This window comes from Lepidochelys kempii, chromosome 10, assembly GCF_965140265.1.
Source record: "Lepidochelys kempii isolate rLepKem1 chromosome 10, rLepKem1.hap2, whole genome shotgun sequence".
NCBI lineage: Eukaryota > Metazoa > Chordata > Testudines > Cheloniidae > Lepidochelys > Lepidochelys kempii.
The window spans coordinates 38254312-38278219 of record NC_133265.1 but is presented as its reverse complement, the minus strand read 5'-3'; the positions used below and the strand labels follow the sequence as shown (position 1 = coordinate 38278219).

The 23908-nt window shown below is 52.1% G+C and overlaps 1 protein-coding gene across 5 annotated transcripts in view; it reads left to right on the top strand.

Annotated features, from left to right (window-relative positions):
• The window catches only part of IFT140 (intraflagellar transport 140), a 247126-nt gene that overhangs the window by 90811 nt on the left and 132407 nt on the right, over positions 1 to 23908 (top strand). For 4 of the 5 annotated variants that reach the window (XM_073362955.1, XM_073362954.1, XM_073362953.1 and 1 more), the window contains 2 exons: positions 1687 to 1778; positions 22036 to 22163. In XM_073362955.1, the coding sequence (XP_073219056.1) occupies positions 1687 to 1778; positions 22036 to 22163 (220 nt within the window). The remainder of the gene's footprint in view (positions 1 to 1686; positions 1779 to 22035; positions 22164 to 23908) is intronic. The other variant, XM_073362957.1, reaches the window with a different exon arrangement.

Below are 23908 nucleotides of genomic sequence, written 5' to 3'. Positions count from 1 at the left end.
TATCTGCTCCATGATTTGTTCAGGGACTGAGGTGAGGCTGAGTGGCCTGTAGTTCCCCAGATCCTCCTCCTTCTCTTTTTTAAAGATGGGCACTACATTGGCCTTTTTCCAGTGATCCGGGACCTCTCCTGGATCACTATGAGTTTTCAAAGATAATGGCCAATGGCTCTGCAAATCACATCCGCCAATTCCTTTAGCACTCTCGGATACAGTGCAACTGGACCCATGGACTTGTGCTCGTCCAGCTTTTTAAAATAATTCTGAACCACTTCTTTCTCCACCGAGGGCTGGTCACCTCTTCCCCATACTGTGCTGCTCAGTGCAGTAGTCTGGGAGCTGACCTTGTTCGTGAAGACAGAGGCAAAGAAAGCATTGAGTACATTAGCTTTTTCCACATGCTCTGTCACTAGGTTGCCTCCCTCATTCAGTAAGGGGTCCACACTTTCCCTGACCTTTTTCTTAGCTCACGAAAGCTTATGCTCAAATAAATTGGTTAGTCTCTAAGATGCCACAAGTACTCCTTTTCTTTTTACCATATCTGAAGAAACCCTTCTTGTTACTCTTAAAGTCCCTGGCTAGCTGCAACTCCAAGTGTGATTTGGCCTTCCTGATTTCACTCCTGTATGCCTGAGCAATATTTTTATACTCCTACCTGGTCATTTGTCCAATCTTCCACTTCTTGTGGCACCTTAAAGACTAACAGATTTATTTGGGCATAAGCTTTCATGGATAAAAAACCACTTCTTCAGATGCAATCTTTTACATACATGTCTGTCTTACCTAAAGTCCTACCATCCTGTGATGGTGCGCTAGGCACACCTAGCTTCTTCAGATACCCTCACTGGAACTTTTTGTCAGTCTGCCCCTGCAAACAGTTCCCCAACCACTACCTGCTCGCTGGAGAGAGAGAGAGCGATTGAGAGATTTTTTTAAACTGCTCTAGTCCTTTTGGTCTTCTGATTCCCAGGCATGGATGATGCTGTCAAAATTGGTTCTGTAAGTTGGCTGGAGCCATGGGGTGGACTCTTAAAGGCCAGTAGTTCACACGTTTTCTCTAAAGAACCTTCAGGTGTTTGCTGAGAAGTGGCTTATCGTGGGCTATTCTTCTTCCCTTCCTGCTGATTTTGTCCTTATAATCCTCCCTATTACTAAACCAACATATTCCAGTAACTATCCCAATAGCCCGGTCAGCATGTGATATTCACAGATTGTTCCAGAGCAACTCCAGTTCTGTTGCACCCTCATTTACAACTTCCCACTTGTAGCGAAATCATGGAAGGGTGAATCATCTCATCTGATAGTAAAACTGGGGCTGGTCAATTTCCATCTCTCTGCCTCCCCCTGCTCTTCCACCCCTTACATATGAACAGAGCATATGGAGTGCCTTCTGTTTGAGTTATAATTTCATACTCTGGATGTAGTTCCTGATGAGAAACCAGCATAAGGGACAGATGAATGTGGGGAGGGGGAGTATTTTGGGAACTGCTACAGAATGGTTGAAAAACAGATTTGTTTGGAGTTGGAAATGACCTGCTGTCAATGCACACTGGTTTCTTGAGACCACTTTAAGGACTAGTCACTTCATGAATTAGGCTGAAAGAGACTGCTTTCTGGGCAGAATGTTTTACTTTGATTAATAGCATGTAACCGTTTATTCTAATGATGGTATTCTTGTGAATGTTCCAGGCTCTTTCCTCTGTGATTCTCCAGTGCTGGCTATGCATGAAGAAAGCATTTACACAGTTGAGCCAAATCGAGTTCAGGTCCGCACCTGGCAGGTGAGTACTGCTGGTCCAGGGCTGGTGGAACAATGGGATAGTTAATAATACATTACTGAAGTGCCTGGGAAGCTTACTTAGTGAGTTTACCCAGCTGCATGTAGTTGACCCACACTGTTTTTTCTTGTTTAGTTTCTCCTCAGATCAGTGCCTGAGGCAAACCAGACCCAGATAGGGGTGCATATGTTCTTGTGGTATAGGGTGCTGGCCTCACTGATTATTCAAGAACCCCTTTCTTACTCACCAGAGAAGGGCAGTGACCTATAGGGTTGAAACTAACCAGTCATCTCTCATCCCTCTCAGAGGTCCGGTGCTGTGTTTATGGCTGAAAAAATACAGATTGGGGTTCAGTAAACGTTGCACCTCTCCCTTGGCATAGGAAGGAAAATGTGCAATTTAAAGTTTTGGCTGAAGGACCTGTGTCATTTTCTGTATTATAAAACACCTAGCATATTTGGGCACTACTACAATCTAAATAATAAGAAACAACAATAATAGACAAAGGGACTTTGTAAGGGCCAGAGTTTTTAAAATGTGTCAAAATATGTGGGCACAAGCAGGTAAATGCATGTGTAAAATACAGTTGCATGTCTAGAATGGATAAATGTGCATTCAAATGGGTGTGTGCTTCTACAGTCAGTATTTCTATGTATGTAACTGCATTCTTTGTGCAAACATGTACATGTTTGTATCCCCACTTAGATATTGTGAGCACAGTTTATACATCTGTTTTGGAAACTTTCAGTCTAAAATCTATGGTGTTTAAAAATCAGCAGAGATAAAAGATTCAAGAGAGACTTAAACTGGTTTCATAAATTACCTGTACAAAACAGGTCTTGGTTTCCAGGACTCAGTAACTTATTATTCAAGTATACACCTAATTTAAGTAAATTAAAGAGATACTGTTTAGTCAATTTTTGCCCAAAATTAAGTTTTATAAAAATAATTTTAGGATTTCTAAAACCCAGTAGAGATGTTTCCATTAAATTATATTTACATTCCAGTGAAAAAGGCTTTTGGTTTAGATTTAAGTGCTCCCTTGCAGAGTTTGTAACTCAGACTACTTCAAGTAATTTCTCATGTCCATTCCATGTCAGGTGTGCACAAGCCACATGCACTGTTACCGGAGATTCTTCTCCCAGTGGTATCTGTAGGGCCAGCTCTAGCACCCCCTGGATGCCCACGCTTATGGGCCAGCATAAGGGGCACTGCCGGCCCTGCGCCCTTCCAGTTCCTTCTTACCGCCCATGACAATTGCTAGAACATGCCTTGCTTTGGCATGCCTCTACTTGTGGTTCACTGAACTGTTTTCTTGTAAATAGTTAGTTTTAGGTGTTAGTTTCTTTTAGTGATTAGTTAGTGAGTTAGTCCCCTTAAGGGACGTTGTTCCCAGGATGGGGAATGCCCTGATCTCTGGGTGTCAAGCCATGTGCTGCCTGCACTAAACTCATGCCCATGAGTGATCCCACGTCAGCTGCTTAAAGTGCCTGGTAGAGGCTCATGTAAGAGAAGTGCAGGATCTGCCAGGGCTTTAGACCCCACACTTAAAAAGCCTGGGACACCAGGCTGAAAGCTCTGCTGATGGAAGCCGTGCTAGATTGGGCTCCGAGCTGAGCTGGTTGGACTCGGCACTGAGCATGTCTGCCTCAGTGTGTAGTGCGCCTCCGGCACCATGCACCCCTCAGCACTGCTCTACATCCCCAGTGCAGAGAAAGTGGCACAAGAAGCATGCCCCAAGAGGGTGCTCCCCAGTGCCCAAAGGACACCAGAGAGACTTGGGGAGCGAGACGTGACCTGTGCTGGGCTACTTGCCTTCACCACAAGGGCGTGCAGCTTCACCGCAAGGGTGTCCAGCCCAAACTAGGAGCCACCCCATATGCCTGGGAATTGCAGAGGCACAGCACACCTGAGGGTGCCCTTAATGCTGGAAGCCTTTCAGGTGGCCAGGGACCTGCTGGCCCTGCCAGTTCCTCTTACACCTTGGAACTGGTTGCCTACCGCCAGGGAACTACTGAGGGCAGTTGTATTGTGGGGGAAGCCTGCACAGGGCCCTCAATCACAAACACTGACTTTCCAAAGTGCCGTGCGATGCTCGACCCCCGGCTCTGCCCTAGGCCTCATCCCAACTCCACCCCTTCCTTCAAGGCCCCGCCCCGCTTCTTCCTGCCCCCTCTCCACTCCCACCCCATCTCTTCCCACCCAGTTCCACTCCCTCCCCTGACCGTGCTGCGTCCTCTCTCCTCTCCACTTCTTCCCAGCCTCCTGCACACCGTGAAACTGCTGCTTTGCGGCTTGCAGGAGGCTAGGAAGGAGGGGGAGGCACTGATCCACAGGGCCCGCCGGTGAGCGGGAGGTGCTGGCGGTGGGTGGTGATAGGGGGGCTAGCGGTGGGTGCTCAGCACCCACCATTTTTCCCCATGGATGCTCCAGCCCTGGAGCACCCACAGAGTCAGCGCCTATGCCCTCCACCATGGTCCCCAGCCCATCACCAGTCTCCATCACCTACCCGACGTCAGTCTCCAGTGGAGCAATGGCACCGATCACCCGCTCCCAGGCATTGGTCACCCAGCACCAATCCCCCGAACCCGAGCACCCATCACCGGAGTCCTGATGCCACTCACCAGAGTTCCAACACCGATTGCTGGTCTCTGGTACAGAGGCATCATTCTCCAGCTACCCATCATAGCCGGCAAGAGGGTGCATCAACGACACTGCCCTGTTCTTCATATGAGGAGCCATCGTCAGACTCTCTGAGGGAGGCAGCGTCCCCTCAAAAGAGGCGCCATCACCTGGCATATCAGGCGGACTTCTGTGCTGGCCCATCTATGGGCCTGTGGCCTCCAGGGAGTGGCCAGTCCAGTGGCAGTATTGGAACCCTTGGGGGTTCCCAGCAGCACCGAGACAGTTCTTGTACCTCCCATCTGTGGTGATCTCTGAGAGACGGGCTGTGGCCCTGCCCCAGTCAGGACTGAAATCAGGTTCAAACTCAGACCCGGTACCAAAACCCCAGCAGTACCCCAGTTGAGATGGCCACAGGAGAGGTAGAGGATCTGGCCACTCGTCCACACTGGCATCCTCCTCATCTTCCCCAGATGAGGCATTCGTGGGTCTTGTTAATGGCCTGTCTTCTGATAACTTGTGAGCCCACCAGGATCTCCTTGAGAGGGTGGCTGCCAACCTGGGCCAGGAGGCAGAGGAGCTCAAAGAGCCAATGGACGCCCTTTTTGATATTTTTGTGGCTCCTGCCAAGGTGACTCTACCTTTGCATGGGGGGGTAAAAGCACTATGGCAGACACCTTCAGCTCTGCCGCCAATTTCTAAAAGGGTGGTGTGACAGGTTTCAGTCGGTCCACCGAGCCCCTAGGGGGCAATGGAGAGCTATGGTCCCACGGGCAGGCCTTAGTCACACCTTTCGGGTGCTGGGGAATTAGCGGAAAAGGTGTGCCGGCCGGAGTCTGCAGCGCGCCCCTCGGGCACCGGGGAGCGCCGGCACGAGTCTGCAGCGCGCCCCTCGGGCACCGTGGAGCGCCGGCACGGGTTTGTAGCGTGCGATTCTGCTACCCAAGGCAGGTTGGCCGGGGTAAGGGAACGCAGGCCCACCCGACTCCACTGCATTCCAGCCCAGGGCCCTGACAGTGGCGGGAGGCGAAGGTCCCGCCGCTGGGTCAGTGGGGGTCTATCCACACCCCGCTGACCAAATACACCCACCACACTGTGCAGTTCTGCCCCTGGGCTACTTCCTACCCAGTCTCTCAAGCGGGTCTCTCTGGTCCCTCCAGCTCATCCAGGTATTCAGCTGCTGGCAGCTCCAGCTCCCCCTCTGTGTTGGGCTCACGCTGGCCCGGATTACAGCCTGGCCCCTCCAGGTCCTCCGGGTACTCAGCGGCCTGTGGCAACCAGGACTGCCAGCCTTCCTCCTGGTCAGGTTCCTCCTGGCCCAGGGCCTCCCCTGGGTTGGCAGCAGGGTCTGGAGGGAGCAGCCAGTGTCTGTCTCCCTCCCTGGTGCTGCCCTGGTGTTGCCCTCACTGGGCAAAGGGCCCCGCCCTTTGTACTTCCTGTCCCACCCCTCCCCTTTCCGGGATTGGCGTAAGCTTGGTCTGGCCCTGCCCACTCAGGCTGAGAGGGTGGCTCTTTACCCTCTGGTTCGGAAGGAAGCCACCCTGGCTCTCTGCAGGCGGTAAAGAAGTACTATGTGCCCACAAAAGGGTTCAAGTATATGTACTCTCACCTGCCCCCAGACTCCCTGGTGGTCGCGGCAGCCAACGAGCGGGATAGGCAGGGCCAGCCCAGTGCTACCCCCAAAAAATGAGGAGGAAAAACACTTGAACCTTTTTGGTAGACAAATTTATTCTTATGCAAGTCTCCAACTCTGTGTCGCAAACTAGGAGGCGCTGCTAGGGCGATATGACTTCAATGTTTGGGACTCCATGACCAAATTTAAGGACTTCCTGCTGCAAAAATCATGGCAGGAATTCTTGCCCATCTTGGAGGAAGAAGAGGCGGTGGCCAGAACTTCTCTCCAAGCTGCCTTTGATACAGTAGATTTGGCAGCCTGGTTCATATCTGCAGTCTTCAGACTGTCACAAGAGGTGCAGCAGCTAGTGCAAGATCTTCCATTTGAAGGGTCCTCACTATTTTTGGACCAGATAGACTCAAAACTGCATGGCCTCAAGGACTCCAGAGCCACACTGCAGTCCCTAGGTGTTTATATACCGGCAGCCTCATGAAAGCACTTCAGGCTTCAGCAACCCCTTAGATTCTCTGCTCCACCTGGACATAAGCCCTACAAAAGAATGAGGAGAGGTTACAGGTGCCATCAGGGCCAGCTGGCCAATGCTACTGCCCAACCGGGCACTAGCCGTTTCCCACGCGGGAACAGCAGTCCATTTGAAGGCACGCTCGGGGATGGATCCTTAAAGGATCTTTAGTGAGGTTGCAGGAACAAACCATCCCGATGTGTAGAAAGAATAGTAAATATTGCAGGCGACCAGCTTGGCTTAACAGTGAAATCCCGGCTGATCTTAAATACAAAAAAGAAGCCTACAAGAAATGGAAGATTGGACAAATGACCAGGGAGGAGTATAAAAATATTGCTCAGGCATTCAGGAGTAAAATCAGGAAGGCCAAATCACACTTGGAGTTGCAGCTAGCCAGGGATGTTAAGAGTAACAAGAAGGGTTTCTTCAGGTATGTTAGTAACAAGAAAAAGGTCAAGGAAAGTGTGGGCCCCTTACTGAATGAGGGAGGCAACCTAGTGACAGAGCATGTGGAAAAAGCTAATGTACTCAATGCTTTTTTTGCCTCTGTCTTCACGAACAAGGTCAGCTCCCAGACTACTGCACTGAGCAGCACAGTATGGGGAGGAGGTGACCAGCCCTCTGTGGAGAAAAGTGGTTCAGGACTATTTAGAAAAGCTGGATGAGCACAAGTCCATGGGGCTGGGTGCAGTGCATCCGAGGGTTCTAAAGGAGTTGGCGGATGTGATTTGCAGAGCCATTGGCCATTATCTTTGAAAACTCATGGCGATCTGGGAGAGGTCCCGGATGACTGGAAAAAGGCTAATGTAGTGCCCATCTTTAAAAAAGGGAAGAAGGAGGATCTGGGGAACTACAGGCCAGTCAGCCTCAACTCAATCCATGGAAAAATCATGGAGCAGGTCCTGAAGAAATCAATTTTGAAGCACTTAGAGGAGAGGAAAGTGATCAGGAACAGTCAGCATGGATTCACCTAATTGCTTTCTATGACAAGATAACTGGCTGTGTGGATGAGGGAAAAGCAGTGGATGGGTTATTCCTTGACTTTAGCAAAGCTTTTGATAAGGTCTCCCATAGTATTCTTGCCAGCAAGTTAAAGAAGTATGGGCTGGATGAATGGACTATAAGGTGGATAGAAAGCTGGCTAGATCATCAGGCTCAACAGGTAGTGATCAATGGATCCATGTCTAGGTGGCAGCCGGTATCAAGCAGAGTGTCCCAAGAGTCGGTCCTGGGGTCGGTTTTGTTCAATATCTTCATTAATGATCTGGAGGATGGCATGGATTACACCCTCAGCAAGTTTGCAGATGACACTAAACTGGGAGGAGCGGTAGATATGCTTGAGGGTAGGGATAGGATACAGAGGGACCTAGACAAATCAGAGGTTTGGGCCAAAAGAAATCTGATGAGGTTCAACAAAGACAAGTGCAGAGTCCTGCACTTAGGAAGGAAGAATCCCACGCACTGCTACAGACTAGGGACGGAATGGCTCGGCAGCAGTTCAGCAGAAAAGGACCTAGGGGTTACAGTGGACGAGAAGCTGGATATGAGTCAACAGTGTGCCCTTGTTGCCAAGAAGGCTAACAGCATTTTGGGCTGTGTAAATAGGAGCATTGCCAGCAGATCAAGGGACGTGATCGTTCCCCGCTATTCGACATTGGTGAGGCCTCATCTGGAGTACTGTGTCCAGTTTTGGGCCCCACACTACAAAGATGTGGAGAAATTGGAAAGAGTCCAGTGGAGGGCAACAAAAATAATTAGGGTGCTGGAACACATGAAAACTTATGAGGAGAGGCTGAGGGAACTGGGATTATCTAGTCTGCAGAAGCGAGGAATGTGTGGGGATTTGATAGCTGCTTTCAACTACCTGAAAGGGGATTCCAAAGAGGATGGGTCTAGACTGTTCTCAGTGGTAGCAGATGACTGAACAAGGAGTAATGGTCTCAAGTTGCAGTGGGGGAGGTTTAGGTTGAATATTAGGAAACACTATTTCCCTGGGAGGATGGTGAAGCACTGGAATGGGTTACCTAGGGAGGTGGTGGAATCTCCTTCCTTAGAAGTTTTTAAGGTCAGGCTTGACAAAGCCCTGGCTGGGATGATTTAGTTGGTGTTGGTCCTGCTTTGAGCAGGGGGTTGGACTATATGACCTCCTGAGGTCCCTTCCTACCCTTATATTCTATGATTCTATGGAGTACCAGTCTCCCCCTTGGATCAGCACATCCCCATTTTGTTTTTGGACCGCCGTTTATCATACCTCCCTGCTTGGGCGTCAATAACATCAGACCACTGGGTGCTCAGTACCATTGCAGTGGGGCACACCCTCCAGTTTATTTAAATCCCTAAATCACACCCCCATGCCCCGTCCCGCTTCAAGGACCCTTCTCACAAGCAACTTCTTCTCCAAGCCCTCCTGTGGACAGGGGCTGTGGAGGAAGTTCCTCCAGAACTGAGAGGGAAAGGATTCTCTGCCCGCTATCTCTTGATTCCCAAGGCGAAAGAGAGCCTAAGGCCTATCCTAGATCTGCATCATCTCAACAAATATCTCAAGAAGATGCGGTTTTTCTTTGGGTGATTGCTCATATCGATTCCAATTAGGTGAGTGCACGCCTGCATGCACGGCCGTCAGAAAGTTTTTCCCCTAGCAGCATCCCTTGGGTTGGCTGTGGAGCCCCCTGGAGTGGCGCCTACATGGTGCTCAATATATGACCCTGCCGATCCAGCGCCCCCTCAGTTCCTTCTTACTGCCCATCATGGTCGTTGGAACTGTGGCGTCTTGCTTAGCAAGTTCTCCACGTGTCCCTAGCTTCATTTAGATAGTAAAAAGAAAAGGAGTACTTGTGGCACCTTAGAGACTAACCAATTTATTTGAGCATAAGCTTTCGTGAGCTACAGCTCACTTCATCGGATGCATGATAGTAGTTGTTCTGATTTTTGTTGGTAGTTTCTTTTGTTTTTTTGTAGTTAATGGCAGTTGGGTTGTCTAACCATCTTTCTTTGTGGCTCTAATGCCCAAGTCCCCAGGATTTAAGCCCTGCAAATCCTGCTCCAAGCCCATGCCAATGGGCGACCCCCATGATTCTTGTCTGAAGTGTCTGGGGGAGGTTTACCAAACCGAGAAGTGCAGAATCTGCAAGGGATTTCATCCTTGGATTAAGGAGGAGTGGGACTTTCTCCTAAAGCAGCTCCTTATGGACCTTAGCTCCTTATGGACTCCTTCGGCGCGGCAGGACCTGGCACTGAGCTCTTTGGTACACAGCGCCCTGGCGGCGGTGGTGGATGTGGCACCACGGATGGACTCTCGCTGAGACCCATGGCACCACTGCTCCCCGGCACCGAAGCCTGCAACACTGCTCCCACTCCCAGGCACCGCTCCCACTCCCCGGCACCAAAGTGACACCAGAAGCCAGAAAAGGGTGGCTCTCCTTCGCAGAGACCCAGCCCCCTGGAGCTGACCTCTGGCGCATCCAGGGGAGAAGCGCTCGGGAGCAAAACTTGTGGACTCGGCACCGTTGACTTTGGCCCCAGTGCGGGAGCCGTTGAGTCCACTGCCGCTGGAATCCCCGTGCCGCAGTGTGGTGGAAGTTCAGCTACTGTCCACCCCGGACACCTTTGTGGCTGCGAGGGACCTCATTGCCATGACGGCACCAGGGTCCCCTCCACTCCACACCAAGCTTCTGGTGCCTCAGCAGACGGCACCATCTCAAGGCAAGCTGGCACTGATCCATCTATCGACTCCGTTGGGTAAGCCCTGGCACTGCTCAGAGTCCTGGCACCGCTCCCCGTCTCTGTGCTGATTGTACTCCCCAGCCTCACGGCACCGCTCTCCTCCTCCTTGGCACTGCTCATCGGCGCAGATCCGCTTGGTGCCACCCTGGCCCTTGCAGTCCTGATCTCATTCCTTGGGTTTGGAGATGGGGTCGCGGTCTTTGGGTCAGGACTGCCACCAGTCAGACCGTAGCTGCCCTGACATGGGGGCAGGATCATGGCCGCTGCATGGGCAGGGGCCTACCCAGTGACCATTCTGGACTTCATGGACGTACCATCAGGCCCAGGGTGCATAGTCTGGAGCTTCCTGGTCGGCCGCTAATGAAACAAGGGTGCTGGAAGCCTCGACCAGTCGGCCCACTCCTCGGGGTGCGGAGGAACCCTCCCTCCCTTGGGACCCCTTCCAACTCCAATTCCCAAGCCTTGGCCTATGGTCAGTGACACGGGGCATCAAGCCCGCATAGAACAGGGAGGTCGAGATGACCCTCTCCCCCCTCTGGCCTCTTTCCTCCTCCCCTGACGAGGCTGTGGCAGGCATCTCTATTTCCAGGCCGCCACCCATAGACATCTGCCCCCACCAAGACCTCCTGTGCAGGGTGGCATGCAACATGGGTCTGCAGGCTGAGCAGGTGGTGGAATCGGAGGACTTGGTGGCGGTCATTTTGGCCCCGGAAGGTCCATCGAGGATGGCCCTGCCCGTCATCAAGACCATTCAGTCCAATGCCAAAGCCATCTGGCAGACCCCAGCCTCCATTCCCCCTATGGCCAACGGGGTCGAACGCAAATAGTTTGTACCCTCGAAGGGCTATGACTACCTCTTCATGCACCTGAAGCCCTGCTCGCTGGTAGTTGCGGCCATGAATGAGAAGGAGAGGCACTGGCAGCAGGCCCCAGCTCCTAAGTCTAAGGACGCCAAGTAGCTGGACTTGTTTGGCTGCAAGGTGTACTCCACAGGGAGGCTCCAGCTCCGGATTGCTAATCAGCAGGCACTCCTGAGCTGCTACAACCTTAACTCCTGGAACTCTATGCTGAAGTTCAAGAAGCGTATACCACCTGAGTCCAGAGAGGAGTTTGGGACTCTTATTGAAGAGGGCAAGACAGTGGAACAGACCTCTTTGCAGGCCTCACTGGACGCTGAAGACTCAGCCACTTGTACCTTGTCCTCCGGGGTTGCCATGAGGCCTGGCCTGCCTCCTGAGGTTCAGCAGACACTGCAGGACCTGCACTTTGATGGGGAGGGCCTGTTCACAGAACAGGCTGACTCTAGGCTGCATAGCCTTAAGGCCTCGAGCGCAACGATGAAGTCCCTGGGTATGCACACCCCAGCAACCCATTGGAAACACTTCAAGCCCCAGCAGCCGCAACAGCGCTCGTATCCTCCTCGGTCGAGGCAGGATTTTTACAGGTGGTGGGGGAGGAATGGCAGAAGGAAGCTCTCCAACCTCCCGTCTGGTCAAGGCCAGGGCCTGACCAAACCATCGTCGGGTTCCAAGCAGGCCTTTTGAAAGGATGCCCGAGGATGGCATACCAGACTTACTCCTGGATCCTTCCCCACCCTTTTTGAATAGTTTATCCCACTTCCACCGTGCATGGTTCCAAATAACCTTGGACTGCTGGGTCCTCCTCACGGTGGAAGCGGCAAATGCTCTCCAATTCTGCTCCTACCCGCCTTCCCACCCCCCTTCCCCGTCCCACTTCAGGGACCCCGCTCACGAGCATCTCCTTATTCAGGAGGTTCGGGCGCTCCTTGCCATGGGTGCGATAGAAGAGGTTGCACGGGATCTAAGTGGCAAGGGGTTCTACTCCTGCTATTTCCTAATCCACAAGGCCAAAGGGGGCCTCCGGCCCATTCTGGATCTGCACTGGCTCAACAAATTCATAGTAAAGTTGAAGTTCCGCATTGTCTCCCTTGGCACCATTATCCTCCTCTTGGATCCTGGAGACTGGTATGCTGCCCTCGACATGAAGGAGGCGTACTTCCACATAGCAGTTCATCTGGCGCACAGACACTTCCTGCGCTTCGTGGTCAACCGCGAACATTACCAGTTTATGGCCCTTCCATTTGGCCTTTCAAGGTCCCCACAAGTGTTCACCAAGTGTATGTTGATTGTGGCTGCCTTCCTCTGTCGACGGCAGGTACAAGTGTATCCCTACCTGATGACTGTTAATTTGGGGCTGCACCAGAAAGCAGATGCAGTCCCAACTCCACCTGGCCAAATGTATGTTTGAATGGCTGGGTCTCCTCCTCAACGTGGAGAAATCGACCCTAGAACTGACCCAGAGGATAGAATTCATCGGGGCAGTGCTGGCGTCTGTTCAGGTGCAGGCCCTCCTACCAGACTCCCGCTTCCGGGCTATCGTGGGCATCTTTCAAGGCCTTCTGCAATTCCCGACCTCGACAGCATGAGGGTGCATGAGTCTCCTCAGCCACATGGCTTCGTGGACGTACGTGACCCGACATGCCAGGCTCCGGCTCAGGCCGTTGCAAGCATGGCTCACCTCGGTCTACCACCCAGGGCGCGACAGCTTGAATTTAGTGGTCACTGTACTGGAGCTTTTTCCACATGCTCTGTCACTAGGTTGCCTCCCCCATTCAGTAAGGGGCCCACACTTTCCTTGACCTTTTTCTTGTTGCTAGCATACCTGAAGAAACCCTTTCTTGTTACTCTTAACATCTCTTCCTAGCTGCAACTCCAAGTGTGATTTGGCCTTCCTGATTTCACTCCTGCATGCCTGCGCAATATTTTTTTACCCTTCCCTGGTCCTTTGTCCAGTCTTCCACTTCTTGTAAGCTTCTTTTTTGTGTTAAAGCTCAGCAAAGATTTCACTGTTAAGCCAAGCTGGTCTCCTGCCATATTTACTATTCTTTCTACACATCGGGATGGTTTGTCCCTATAACCTCAATGAGGATTCTTTAAAATATAGCCAGTCTCCTGGACTCCTTTCCCCCTCATGTTATTCTCCCAGGGGATCCTGCCCATCAGTTCTCTGAAGGAGTCAAAGTCTGCTTTTCTGAAGTCCAGGCTCCATATTCTGCTGCTCTCCTTTCTTCCTTGTGTTAGGATCCTGAACTCGACCATTTCATGGTCACTGCCTCCCAGGTTCCCATCCACTTTTGCTTCCCCTACTAATTCTTCCCTGTTTGTGAGCAGCAGGTCAAGAAGAGCTCTTCCCCTAGTTGGTTCCTCCAGCACTTGCACCAGGAAATTGTCCCCTACACTTTCCAAAAACTTCCTGGATTGTCTGTGTACCGCTGTATTGCTCTCCCAGCAGATATCAGGGTGATTGAAGTCTCCCATGAGAACCAGGGCCTGCGATCTAGTCACTTCTGTGAGTTGCCAGAAGAAAGTCTCGTCCACCTCCTCCCCCTAGTCCGGTGGTCTATAGCAGACTCCCACCATGACATCACCCTTGTTGCTCACACTTCTAAACTTAATCCAGAGACTCTCAGGTTTTCTGCAGTTTCATACCGGAGTTCTGAGCAGTCATACTGCTCTCTTACATACAATGCAACTCCCCCACCTTTTCTGCCCTGCCTGTCCTTCCTGAACAGTTTATATCCATCCATGACAATACTCCAGTCATGTGAATTATCCCACCAAGTTTAATTGTTGTTAGTTAGCTTTTAAGTAGCTGTTAAGTGTTTAGTTAGATAGTGTCCTGGTGGAGACTTTGCCCCAGGAGGGGCATGCCCCAGTTTCCAGGTGTTAAGCCTTGCTCCACATGTAACAGGCCTATGCTTGTTAGTGACCCGCAAGATAGTTGTCTAAGCTGCCTCAGGAAATCCCAAATAAAGGAGTGCTGTTGCATCTGTAAGAACTTTCGTCCTCGGACACAGAGAGAGCGCAACATAAGTTTCAGGGCCCTCGTGATGCAGGTTACCCTGTGCCCAGCTTTGGAGCTGGCATGGCCCGACATGGCACACAGCACTTCGGCTTCGGTGCGTAGTGCACCCCTGGCATCAGGCTCTTCCCGGCACCAATCCCTGGTGCCAAAGAAAACAAAGAAGTTGGCACTGAGCAAACCCGACTAGGGGGCTCTGGGCAAAGGACCCTGTTCGGGCCTTACGCCTACTCCGGACCCGCAAAAGGGCTTAGCCCCAGGGAGTTCCTCCCCCTGAAAGGACACGCCACCAACTTCAGGGAACAGTGAAGGGCCCGAGCCAACGGTGCAGTCGACTCCCTCTCAGCCTGGACAGCTAAGAATGCCCCCGCCGCAGCTGGCACGGGTTATGGCTCCCCATGAGGGCAAGCCTGCCAGCAAGACCTTGCACAAGACAAGTGAGCACCACCAGTCTCCAGAACCAAGACAGAGCCATAGGTTGACATGTTCTTGGTCTCTGCATTGGCCCAGGTCTCCGGCTCGTTGCTACAAGTCATCGGCACTGTGCTCCCGATCCCCGTCTTCACACCGGGGCTCGCACAGGCATAGACTATCTCCTCGGGACTGGTCTTTGTCATGCTGTTGGTCACCATTACTGAGACCTTGAGGTTGCTCCCTGACCTGGCGCTGCTTTCCCTACTCCTGGCACTGATCAGACTGCTCCGGGCAGTGGTCGCCAGTGGCGATGGTGAGCCACCAGACCCAAGCCTCACCAGCCTCGCCTTAGTCACTGGAGGGTGACGACTTCTCCGGCTCGGAGGTGGACTTCAGCCCCTCGCCCAGGCAGCAATGTTATTGGGCTCCAGGGAACGCGTCAGCGGCATCGGTGCCAGCCTGACAGCAGGCCCAGTGGCCGACCCAACGACCTTATTGGAACAGCTGGGGCATTCTTGTTATGCCATTGCTCCACTCTTGCCAGCCCTCAGTCGCCGCGTTACACAGGCCAAAGTCAGCGCCCATGGTACCAACAGCACCGGGTTTAGTGCAGGACACTCTGGTAGCCACCACGGGTGAGGAGCTGGTACCTACCCCGAGACCGCCCTCCCCAGCGGGTGAGGACACCACTGTATCTCCCTTGGTGGTTCAATCATCCTCCACCTTTCTGGACAGGGCAGTGGTGGGCCCCTCTAGAGCTAGCCCACCAGATGATTTCAGGGTGCACCAGACACTGCTCCGTAGGGTGGCATCAAACTTGGACCTCAAGGTGGAGGAGAGGGAGGAGCAGACAGACACATTATTTAATGTACTTTCACCATCTTACCCGGCCCACATCACACTCCCAGTGTATGAGGGGGTCCTGAACATTGCCAAGACCATCTGGCAAACCCCATCCTCCATCCTGCCCATTTCTAAGAGGGCAGAAAAGAAGAACTTCGTTCCCATAAAAGGGTTTGAGTACTTATACACCCACCTGCCACCTGGATCGTTGGTCATGTTGACGGTCAACGAGAGGGATAAACGGGCCCACCAGTTCCACCCCTAAGAATAAGAAGGCCAAGAGGCTGGATTTGTTTGGTCGCAAGATTTTTTTTTTCTATGGCCAGCCTTCAGTTTCGGGTGGCGAACCACCAGGCCCTCTTCTGTCGCTATAACTTTAAATTGTGGGACTCTCTCCTCAAGTTCAAGGACTCCATGTCTCAGGAGACGGCCCAGGAGTTCGCAACTCTAGTGGAGGAGTGTACTGCGGCAGCTCGGTGCACTCTCCAAATGGCTTGGGATGTGGCCGATTCAGCTGCCCAGGTGGTAGCCTCGGCAGTGGTCATGTGGTGCAGTTCCTGGCTTTAGACTGCCGGACTGTCCCAGGAGATGCAGTTCTCTATTCAGGACCTCCCGTTTGATGGTGTTGGCCTTTTTTCAGATCAAACCGATACGCGACTGCACAGCCTAAAAGACATGGGGACGACCCTCCGCTCCCTGGGGATGCACACTTCTCAGGCGTCGAGACAGTGGAGGAGGCTGGAAAGACTGTCTTAACAGTAGCAGCCTTGACAAGGGCCTGTGAGGAAAAGGGACATCTGGTTTAGCTGCCACCACCCTTCATCATCCTGATCTCCTGTGCAGCCTCCCACAGGAAAGCACCAGGGGACCGGAAGTGCTCATTTTGAGGGTGCATTCGGGAGTGACATACCAGCTAACTGCCCAGATCCTTCCTGCTTTTTCCTCAACCACCCTTCCCAGACTGCTTGGGCTGGTCACGGGTTATGTTGGACTGCTGGGTCCTGGACATAGTGGCTCAGTGCTATACCCTGCAATTTTTGACCACTCCTCCCTCTCACCCCTCCCTCCCACCTCCCCATCCCTCTTCAGGGCCCTTTTCACAAGCAACTTCTATCCAGGAGGTCAAGAAGCTCCTGGGCATGGGGCTGTGGAGGAGGTTCCTCGGGACATGGAAGGAAGAGGAAGAGGATTCTACTCCCACTACTTCCTAATTCTGGGCCTCAGACCCATTCTGGACCTAAAGAAGTTTCTCAAGAAGTTGAAGTTCCTCATGGTCTCCCTGCCTCCATCATCTCTTCCCTGGATCCAAGGGACTGGTATGCCGCTCTCGACTTAAAGGACACGTACTTTCATGTCTCCTGTAGGGAGCCAGGGTGGCTCCCCTCCGAACCAGAGGGTAAAGAGCTACCCTCTGAGCCTGAGTGGGCGGGGCCAGGCCAAGCTTCCGCCAATCCCTGGAAGGGGAAGGGTGGGACAGGAAGTACAAAGGGCGGGGCCCTCTGCCCAGTGAGGAGAGCACCAGGGAGGGAGACAGACACAGGCTGCTCCCTCGCAATCCTGCTGCTGACCCAGGCGAAGCCCTGGGCAAGGAGGAGCCTGACTGGGGGGAAGGCCTGTGGCAACCAGGGTTGCCGGCCGCTGAATACCCAGAGGACCTGGAGGGGCCTGACTGCAGCCCGGGCCAGCGTGAGTCCAATACCGAGGGGGAGTGGGACTGGCCCGCAGCGGAATACCTGGAGGAACCAGAGCTGCCCGCAGCGGACTACCCGGAGGAGTTGGAGGGACCGGAGCGACCCGCCTGAGAGAGACCGGGTAGGAAGTAGCCCAGGGGCCCAACTACACCATGGAGTGGGTGTATTTGGGCAGCGGGCGCAGACTGCCCCGCTGACCCAGCGGCGGGTCCTTCGCCTCCCGCCACTGTTAGGGCCCTGGGTTGGAAAGCAGTGGAGTTGGGTGGCCCTGTGTTCCCCTACCCTGGCGCTCCCCTGCCTGAGGGGCGCGCTACTGACTCTTGCCGGTGCTCCCCTGCCTGAGGGGCGCGCTACTGACTCTTGCCGGCGCTCCCCTGCCTGAGGGGCGCGCTACTGATTCCGGCCGGCACTCCTTCCCACTAATTCCCCAACGCCCGGGAGGTGGGGCCGAGGCCTGCCACGGAGACCATTGCTCTCCATCGCCCCTAGGGGCTCGGAGAACCGACCGATGCCTGTCACATCTCCATATTCCCAGGACACAGGCGTTTTCTGTGTTTCATAGTGGCTGGGCACCACTTCCAGTTTATGGTGCTACCCTTTGGCCTGTCCTCGGCCCCCAGGGTGTTCATGAAATGTGTGGCACCGGTAGTGGCTTACCTGGGGCGTCGAGGAGTCCAGATCTGTCCATATCTCGACGACTGACTCATCAATGGCAGGTCTCTGGAGCAGGTGCAAAGGAGCCTCGATCTGTGCTATCCACCGGTAGTGACCTGGGCCAGTTAATAAACACAGAAAAGTCCACATTAACCCCAGTTCAATGCATAGAGTTCATTAGAGTGGTCCTCGACTCCACGCGAACCAAGGCCTTCCTTCTGGAAGCATGTTTTCAGGCCCTGGTGGACTTGCTCTCCCACATAAAGACCCACCCGCTCACCACGGCCCACGTGTGTCTGCGACTGATGGGCCACATGGCTGTGTGCATGTATGTGATCAGCCATGCCTGCCTTCATCTAAGATCTCTGCAGGTGTGGCTGGCCTCAGTCTACATCCCCCGCAGGCACCCCCTGGACCAAGTGGTCATGATGCCGAGCCACGTCCTCTTGTCCCTAGGCTGGTGACAGGATCCCAAGTCGGTGCTGCAAGGAGTTCCCTTTGCGACCCTGTCTCGGTGCTGACCCTGGTCTCAGATGCATCGGATCTGGGCTGGGGAGCCCATCTGGGTGAGCTCAACACCCAGGGCTCTTGGCTACAAAATGGTCTAGCCCTTCATATCAATGTCAAAAAGGTCAGAGCAGTTTTCCTGGCCTGCCAGGCTTTCTTGCCTGACCTGAAAGGTAAGGTGGTGCAGGTCCTCACAGACAATACCACTGCAATGTATTACATCAACAGGCAGGGTGGTGCCAGGTCTTCGGCCCTTTGTCAGGAACTGCTCAGCCTCTGGGACTTCTGTGTGCGGCATGCCGTTCATCTGGTAGCCACCCAACTGCCCGGAACCAAGAACATCCTGGCAGATCGCCTCAGCAGGACCTTCTCGTCTTGCCACGAATGGTCGCTCCATCCGGAACTGGTCAGCCTAATCTTCCACAGGTGGGGGACTCCCCAGGTCGACCTGTTCACATCCTGGCAGAACAGAAAGTGCCACATATTCTGTTCTCTGCAGGGCAGGGACAAGGGCTCCCTGTTGGACACTTTCCTGATCCCATGGTCGGAAACGCTGATTTACGCCTTTCTGCCAGTGCCGTTAATCCACAAGGTCCTGCTAAAGGTGAAGCAGAACCAAATGATGGTCATCCTTATAGCCCCAGCGTGGCCTTGTCAACACTGCTGCTGAGACTTTCGGCAGCCACCCCGCTGCAGCTGCCTCTTTGGCCGGATCTGCTGTCCCAGAACCACAGCAATCTGCTGCATCTGAACCTGGCGGCGCTGCACTTGACAGCCTGGCTACTGCATGGCTAAGGGGACGAGCAGTGGTGTTCTGCTGGTGTCCAGCAGGCCCTGCTGGGCAGCAGGAAACCCTCCACTAGAGCTACCTATGTGGCAAAGTGGAAGCAGTTCATGTTTTGGGCCTCGGATCATCACATTAGCTGCAAGACATCCTGGACTATTTGATGCACCTTAAGCTCTAGGGCCTGTCACTATCTTCGGTCAAGGTATACCTGGCAGCCATTTCGGCATTCCACCCTCTGTTTCAAGGCAGATCGGTCTTCGCTCATCCCATGACGGTGCAGTTCTTGAAAGGTCTGGAGCGCCTTTACCCGCATATCCGGGACCCAGTTCCCCCCTTGAATCTTGTGCTGTCAAGACTCATGGGACTCCCCTTTGATCCCTTGGCTTCCTGCTCCCATCATGGAAGGTCTCCTTCTTAGTTGCTATAACTTCAGCCCACAGGGTATCCGAGATCGGGGCACTCATGTTGGAACCACCTTATACGATCATCTATAAGGACAAGATCCAGCTGTGTCTGCACCCGGCCTTTCTGCCCAAGGTCATCTCCCAGTTCCATACTGGCCCAGACATATTCTTACCAGTCCTTTGTCCAAAGTCTCATGCAATGGATGAGGAACGCAAGCTGCATACCCTGAATGTCAGATGGGCACTGGCCTTCTACATAGATAGAACAAAGCTGTTCTGTAAGTCTACACAGTTGTTTGTTGCTGTCGCAGACAGGATGAAGGGTCGCCCAGTGTCTGCCCAGAGAATTTTGTCTCGCATCACGGCCTGCATCTGTTACTGTTACAAGCTGGCAAAAGGTGGCCCCACCCGCGATCATGACGGCTCACTCAACTAGGGTGCAGGCGTCAGCAGCTCAAGTGCTGATCCAGGAAATTTATTGGGCTGCAACCTGGTTGTCTGTCCACACATTCGCTTTGCACTTTGTGCTGACCCAACAAGTTCAAGACGACGCTGGTTTTGGCAGAGCAGTGCTCCAATCTGCAAGACTGTGAACTCTGAGCCCATCTCAGAGGATTCTGCTTGTGAGTCACCTACAGTGGAATCGACATGAGCAAACACTCGAAGAAAGAACAGTTACCCACCTTTTCATAACTGTTCTTCAAGATGTGTTGCTCATGTCCATTCCATTAAGTGCCCTCCTACCCCTCTGTTGGAGTTGTCAGCAAGAAGGAACTGAGAGGGCGTAGGACTGGCAGCGCCTGATATACCATGGTGTGAGTGCAGCACCCCAGAGGGCACCATAGCTGGCCCTATGGATACCGCTAAGGCAAAAGTCTCTGACAGCTGCACAAGTGGATGCATGCACACCTACAATGGAATGGGCATGAGCAACACATCTAGAAAAACAAGTTACAAAAAGGTGGGTAACTTCCATCCCCCTCCCATCTATTGTATAGCTGTTCCTAGATAGGATATGTGACGGGTTTGATCACAGAAACCCCCTGGGGACTTCCACCTGATGTGTCAAGACTACTTCTGCTCTTGCTTTCCTGCCCTGTCAGCTTAGGACTTCAGTGCCCTGCCTGGTTTGAGCCAGACCCACTAGCCTGCTGCAAACCCAGACCCAGGGTCTGAACCACATCCCCTAACAGCTGTAGGCTTAACTGAAAGCAACTTAGGAAGTGTTCCTGCCTTTAACACTCAGATGCCCAACTCCCAATGGGTTCCAAATCCTAAATAAATCCGTTTTAAAATCCATTTATAAATCTTATACAGGGTAAACTCATAAATTGTTCGCCCTCTATAACACTGATAGAGAGAGAGAGGTGCACAGCTGTTTGCCCGCCCTTTCCCCCCAGGTATTAATACATACCCTGGGTTAATTAATAAGTAAAAAGTGATTTTATTAAATACAGAAAGTAGGATTTAAGTCGTTCCAAGTAGTAACGGACAGAACAAAGTGAATTACCAAGCAAAATAAAATAAAACACACAAGTCTATGTCTAGTACTGTCAGGGTTCCCTCCCCACTCTGAACTCTAGGGTACAGATGTGGGGATCTGCATGAAAGACCCCCTAAGCTTATTTCTACCAGCTTAGATTAAAGCTTCCCCAAGGCACAAAGTCTTTGCCCTTGGATTAAGTATTCGCTGCCACACCAAGTGATTTAACAAACAATCAGGGAAAGGACCACTTGGAGTTCCTATTTCCCCAAAATATCCCCCCAAGCCCTTACAAGTACGGTAATAAAATTGAATACAGATAAAAACGTCACCAATAAGCTTCCTTTTACAGACTAGCCTCCTTCAAGTCTGGGTCCAGCAATCACTCACACCCCCTGTAGTTACAGTCCTTTGTTGCAGTTTCTTTCAGGTATCCTTGGATGTGGAGAGGCTTTCTCTTTAGCCAGCTGAAGACAGAATGCAGGGGTCTCCCTGTGGTTTAAATAGACTCTCTCTTGTGGGTGGAGACCCCCTCCTCTCTCCTATGCAAAGTCCAGCTACAAAATGGAGTTTTGGAGTCACCTGGGCAAGTCACATGTCCATGCATGACTGAGTTCCTTACCAGCCAAGCCACATTCCTGGGAAAGCCCAGATGTGATTGGCATCTTTAAGTTCATTGTTGGCTTAAGGGCTTCTTGACTGGGCACTTACTGAGAATAGTCTTTTCTCAGGAAGCTAACCAACTGCTTCACTAAAACCTACTCAGAATCAAACAAGTATGCAGCTAATATTCATAACTTCAAATACAAAAATGATACATGCATACAAATAGGATTAATAGATTCAGTAGATCATAACCTTTACAGAGATATGTTACATGGAATATGTAGCATAAAACACATTCTAGTTATGTCATATATACATTCATAAGTATATTCCCATAAAGCCTTAAGTCACAGGATAGTATCAACAAATTGCTGTGATGCACTTATTACATTAGTGGTGGTTGTTGGGATAAAACAGAAGTGGGCTTGATGTGCAAGCTTAATTGACAGAAAAACCTCCCTGTCAGAAAGTTAACATTTAAAGTTGCTGCTATCTCCCGTCCCCAGGGTACTGTCAAACAGCTGCTGATATTCTCTGAAGCAGAGGGGAATCCCTGCCTGTTGGATGTCTGCGGGAATTTCCTGGCTGTGGGAACGGACTTGGCTCACTTTAAAATCTTTGATCTCTCTCGCAGGTATTAATAAGCATTTACAAGGGTCTGAATCTATAACTCAGGTTTCTGTCTTTTCTTTTTTTTTTCCTTTTTTACCTTAAGGGAATTTTGTACTAGTGAAAAATGCTAGACTGACAACCCTGGAGACTGAATTCATAGAATAAGTACATCAAAGGCAGTGGGAGTGCAGGCTTTTTTGTGGCCATGTGTGTGCATGCCCTGTAGAGGTTATCTTGGCCTATTTAGTCCTTGGCTTCTTAAAAAAATATATATGTATATATATTTTTTACTTTGTAGACTCCTGCCAAATTTTACTGCTCTACTTTCAGTGTTTACAGGGAGAAGCTGAGGTTAGAAGACCCAGCCTTACCTAGTGAGGTGTATTGCCAGGTCAATAGTATCTGATGATAAACTGATGTTTTATACACTCACAAACCACTCTTGTGAGAAGTTGACCCTTTTGTATTCTCAAGTTCTTCATCAAATGCTTGTTCATGTCAATTCCAATCAGGTGTGAGCACGCTACATGCACGACAGCTGGAAGATTTTTCCCCTAGCAGTATCTGCAGGGTCGGTCTGGGTGCCCCCTGGAGTTGCGCCTTCGTGGCACCCAATATAGAGCCCTGCTGACTTGACCCCGCCCCAGTTCCTTCTTACTACCCGTGATGGCTAGCTGGAACTCCACTGCTCTCGCTTCAGCAAGCTTCGCATTATCACCCTTTGTATGTATAGTTAGAATTGGTAGTAGAATAGTTACACTTAGTGTAGATTGTTTTTCTCATAAGGTTCCTATGGGGGTTCCCCCCCCCCGCCCCTGATGCTTTTCCCTGGCACCAGGGTATGCCTCAGTCCCCAGGCTTTAAGCCATGCTCAGACTGCGGCAGGCTTATGCTGAGAAATGACCCGCACACTTCGTGCTTGAAGTGTCTCGGTGAGGGTAATCTTAGGGAGCGTTTTAAGATCTGTAGAGGGTTTTGCCCCAGGACCCTTAAAGACAGAGAACAGCGCCTCCGAGTTTTGCTTATGGAGGTAGCATTTAAGCCTCAGTTGGAGCCCGGTGCAGCAGACCCAGCTCCAAGTGCAGCTTCTTTGGTGCCCAGTGCTTCGGCACTGTCGACTCCTCTAGAGACCCTAGGCACCGCCATGGCTCTGTGCACAGATCCCAGACATTTGTGAGGCCCCACAAAAAGAGGAAGGCTGACAGAGGGGGTTCCCTGACCAGGTCTAAAGACCAGGTGGTCAGCAATCGGTGGGACTTCCACTGACTCCTGCCCCTGGAGGGGTCCAGTCGAGTCCAGACCACCTGGACTGCTTGCCAGCACTAGTTCCTGGCCCAATATATTCTATGGGCAAGCTGGTGATGAGAGTAACATCCCCAGTGTATCGACTCCTGGCACCGGTGGCCCATGTGGGGGAACTGCTCTGATCCCCCAGTTGGCATCTCTCGCCAGCACCAAGGGGCTCTGCTCCTCCGTGGTCATCACAGTCGGAAACCTCGGAGTCGGAAGTGGAGTCATCGCATTCCAGCAGAAGCAGAAGATCTTGCTCCTGTTGCAACAGACCACCCTACCCGGGTCAGTGGCAGGCTCCTGAGTGGCCCTTCTGGACACCCTGGGACTATCACCAAAGCCCGGGGCAGAGCCAGGGTTCCAGATCAGCATCGGTGGCCTCTGCTGCACACGCCCTTCACACCAGGGATCCCGGCGGGGACCCATCGGGCAGCCATATCGACATTGACAATCTCGGCACTGATTGCAGCATTGACA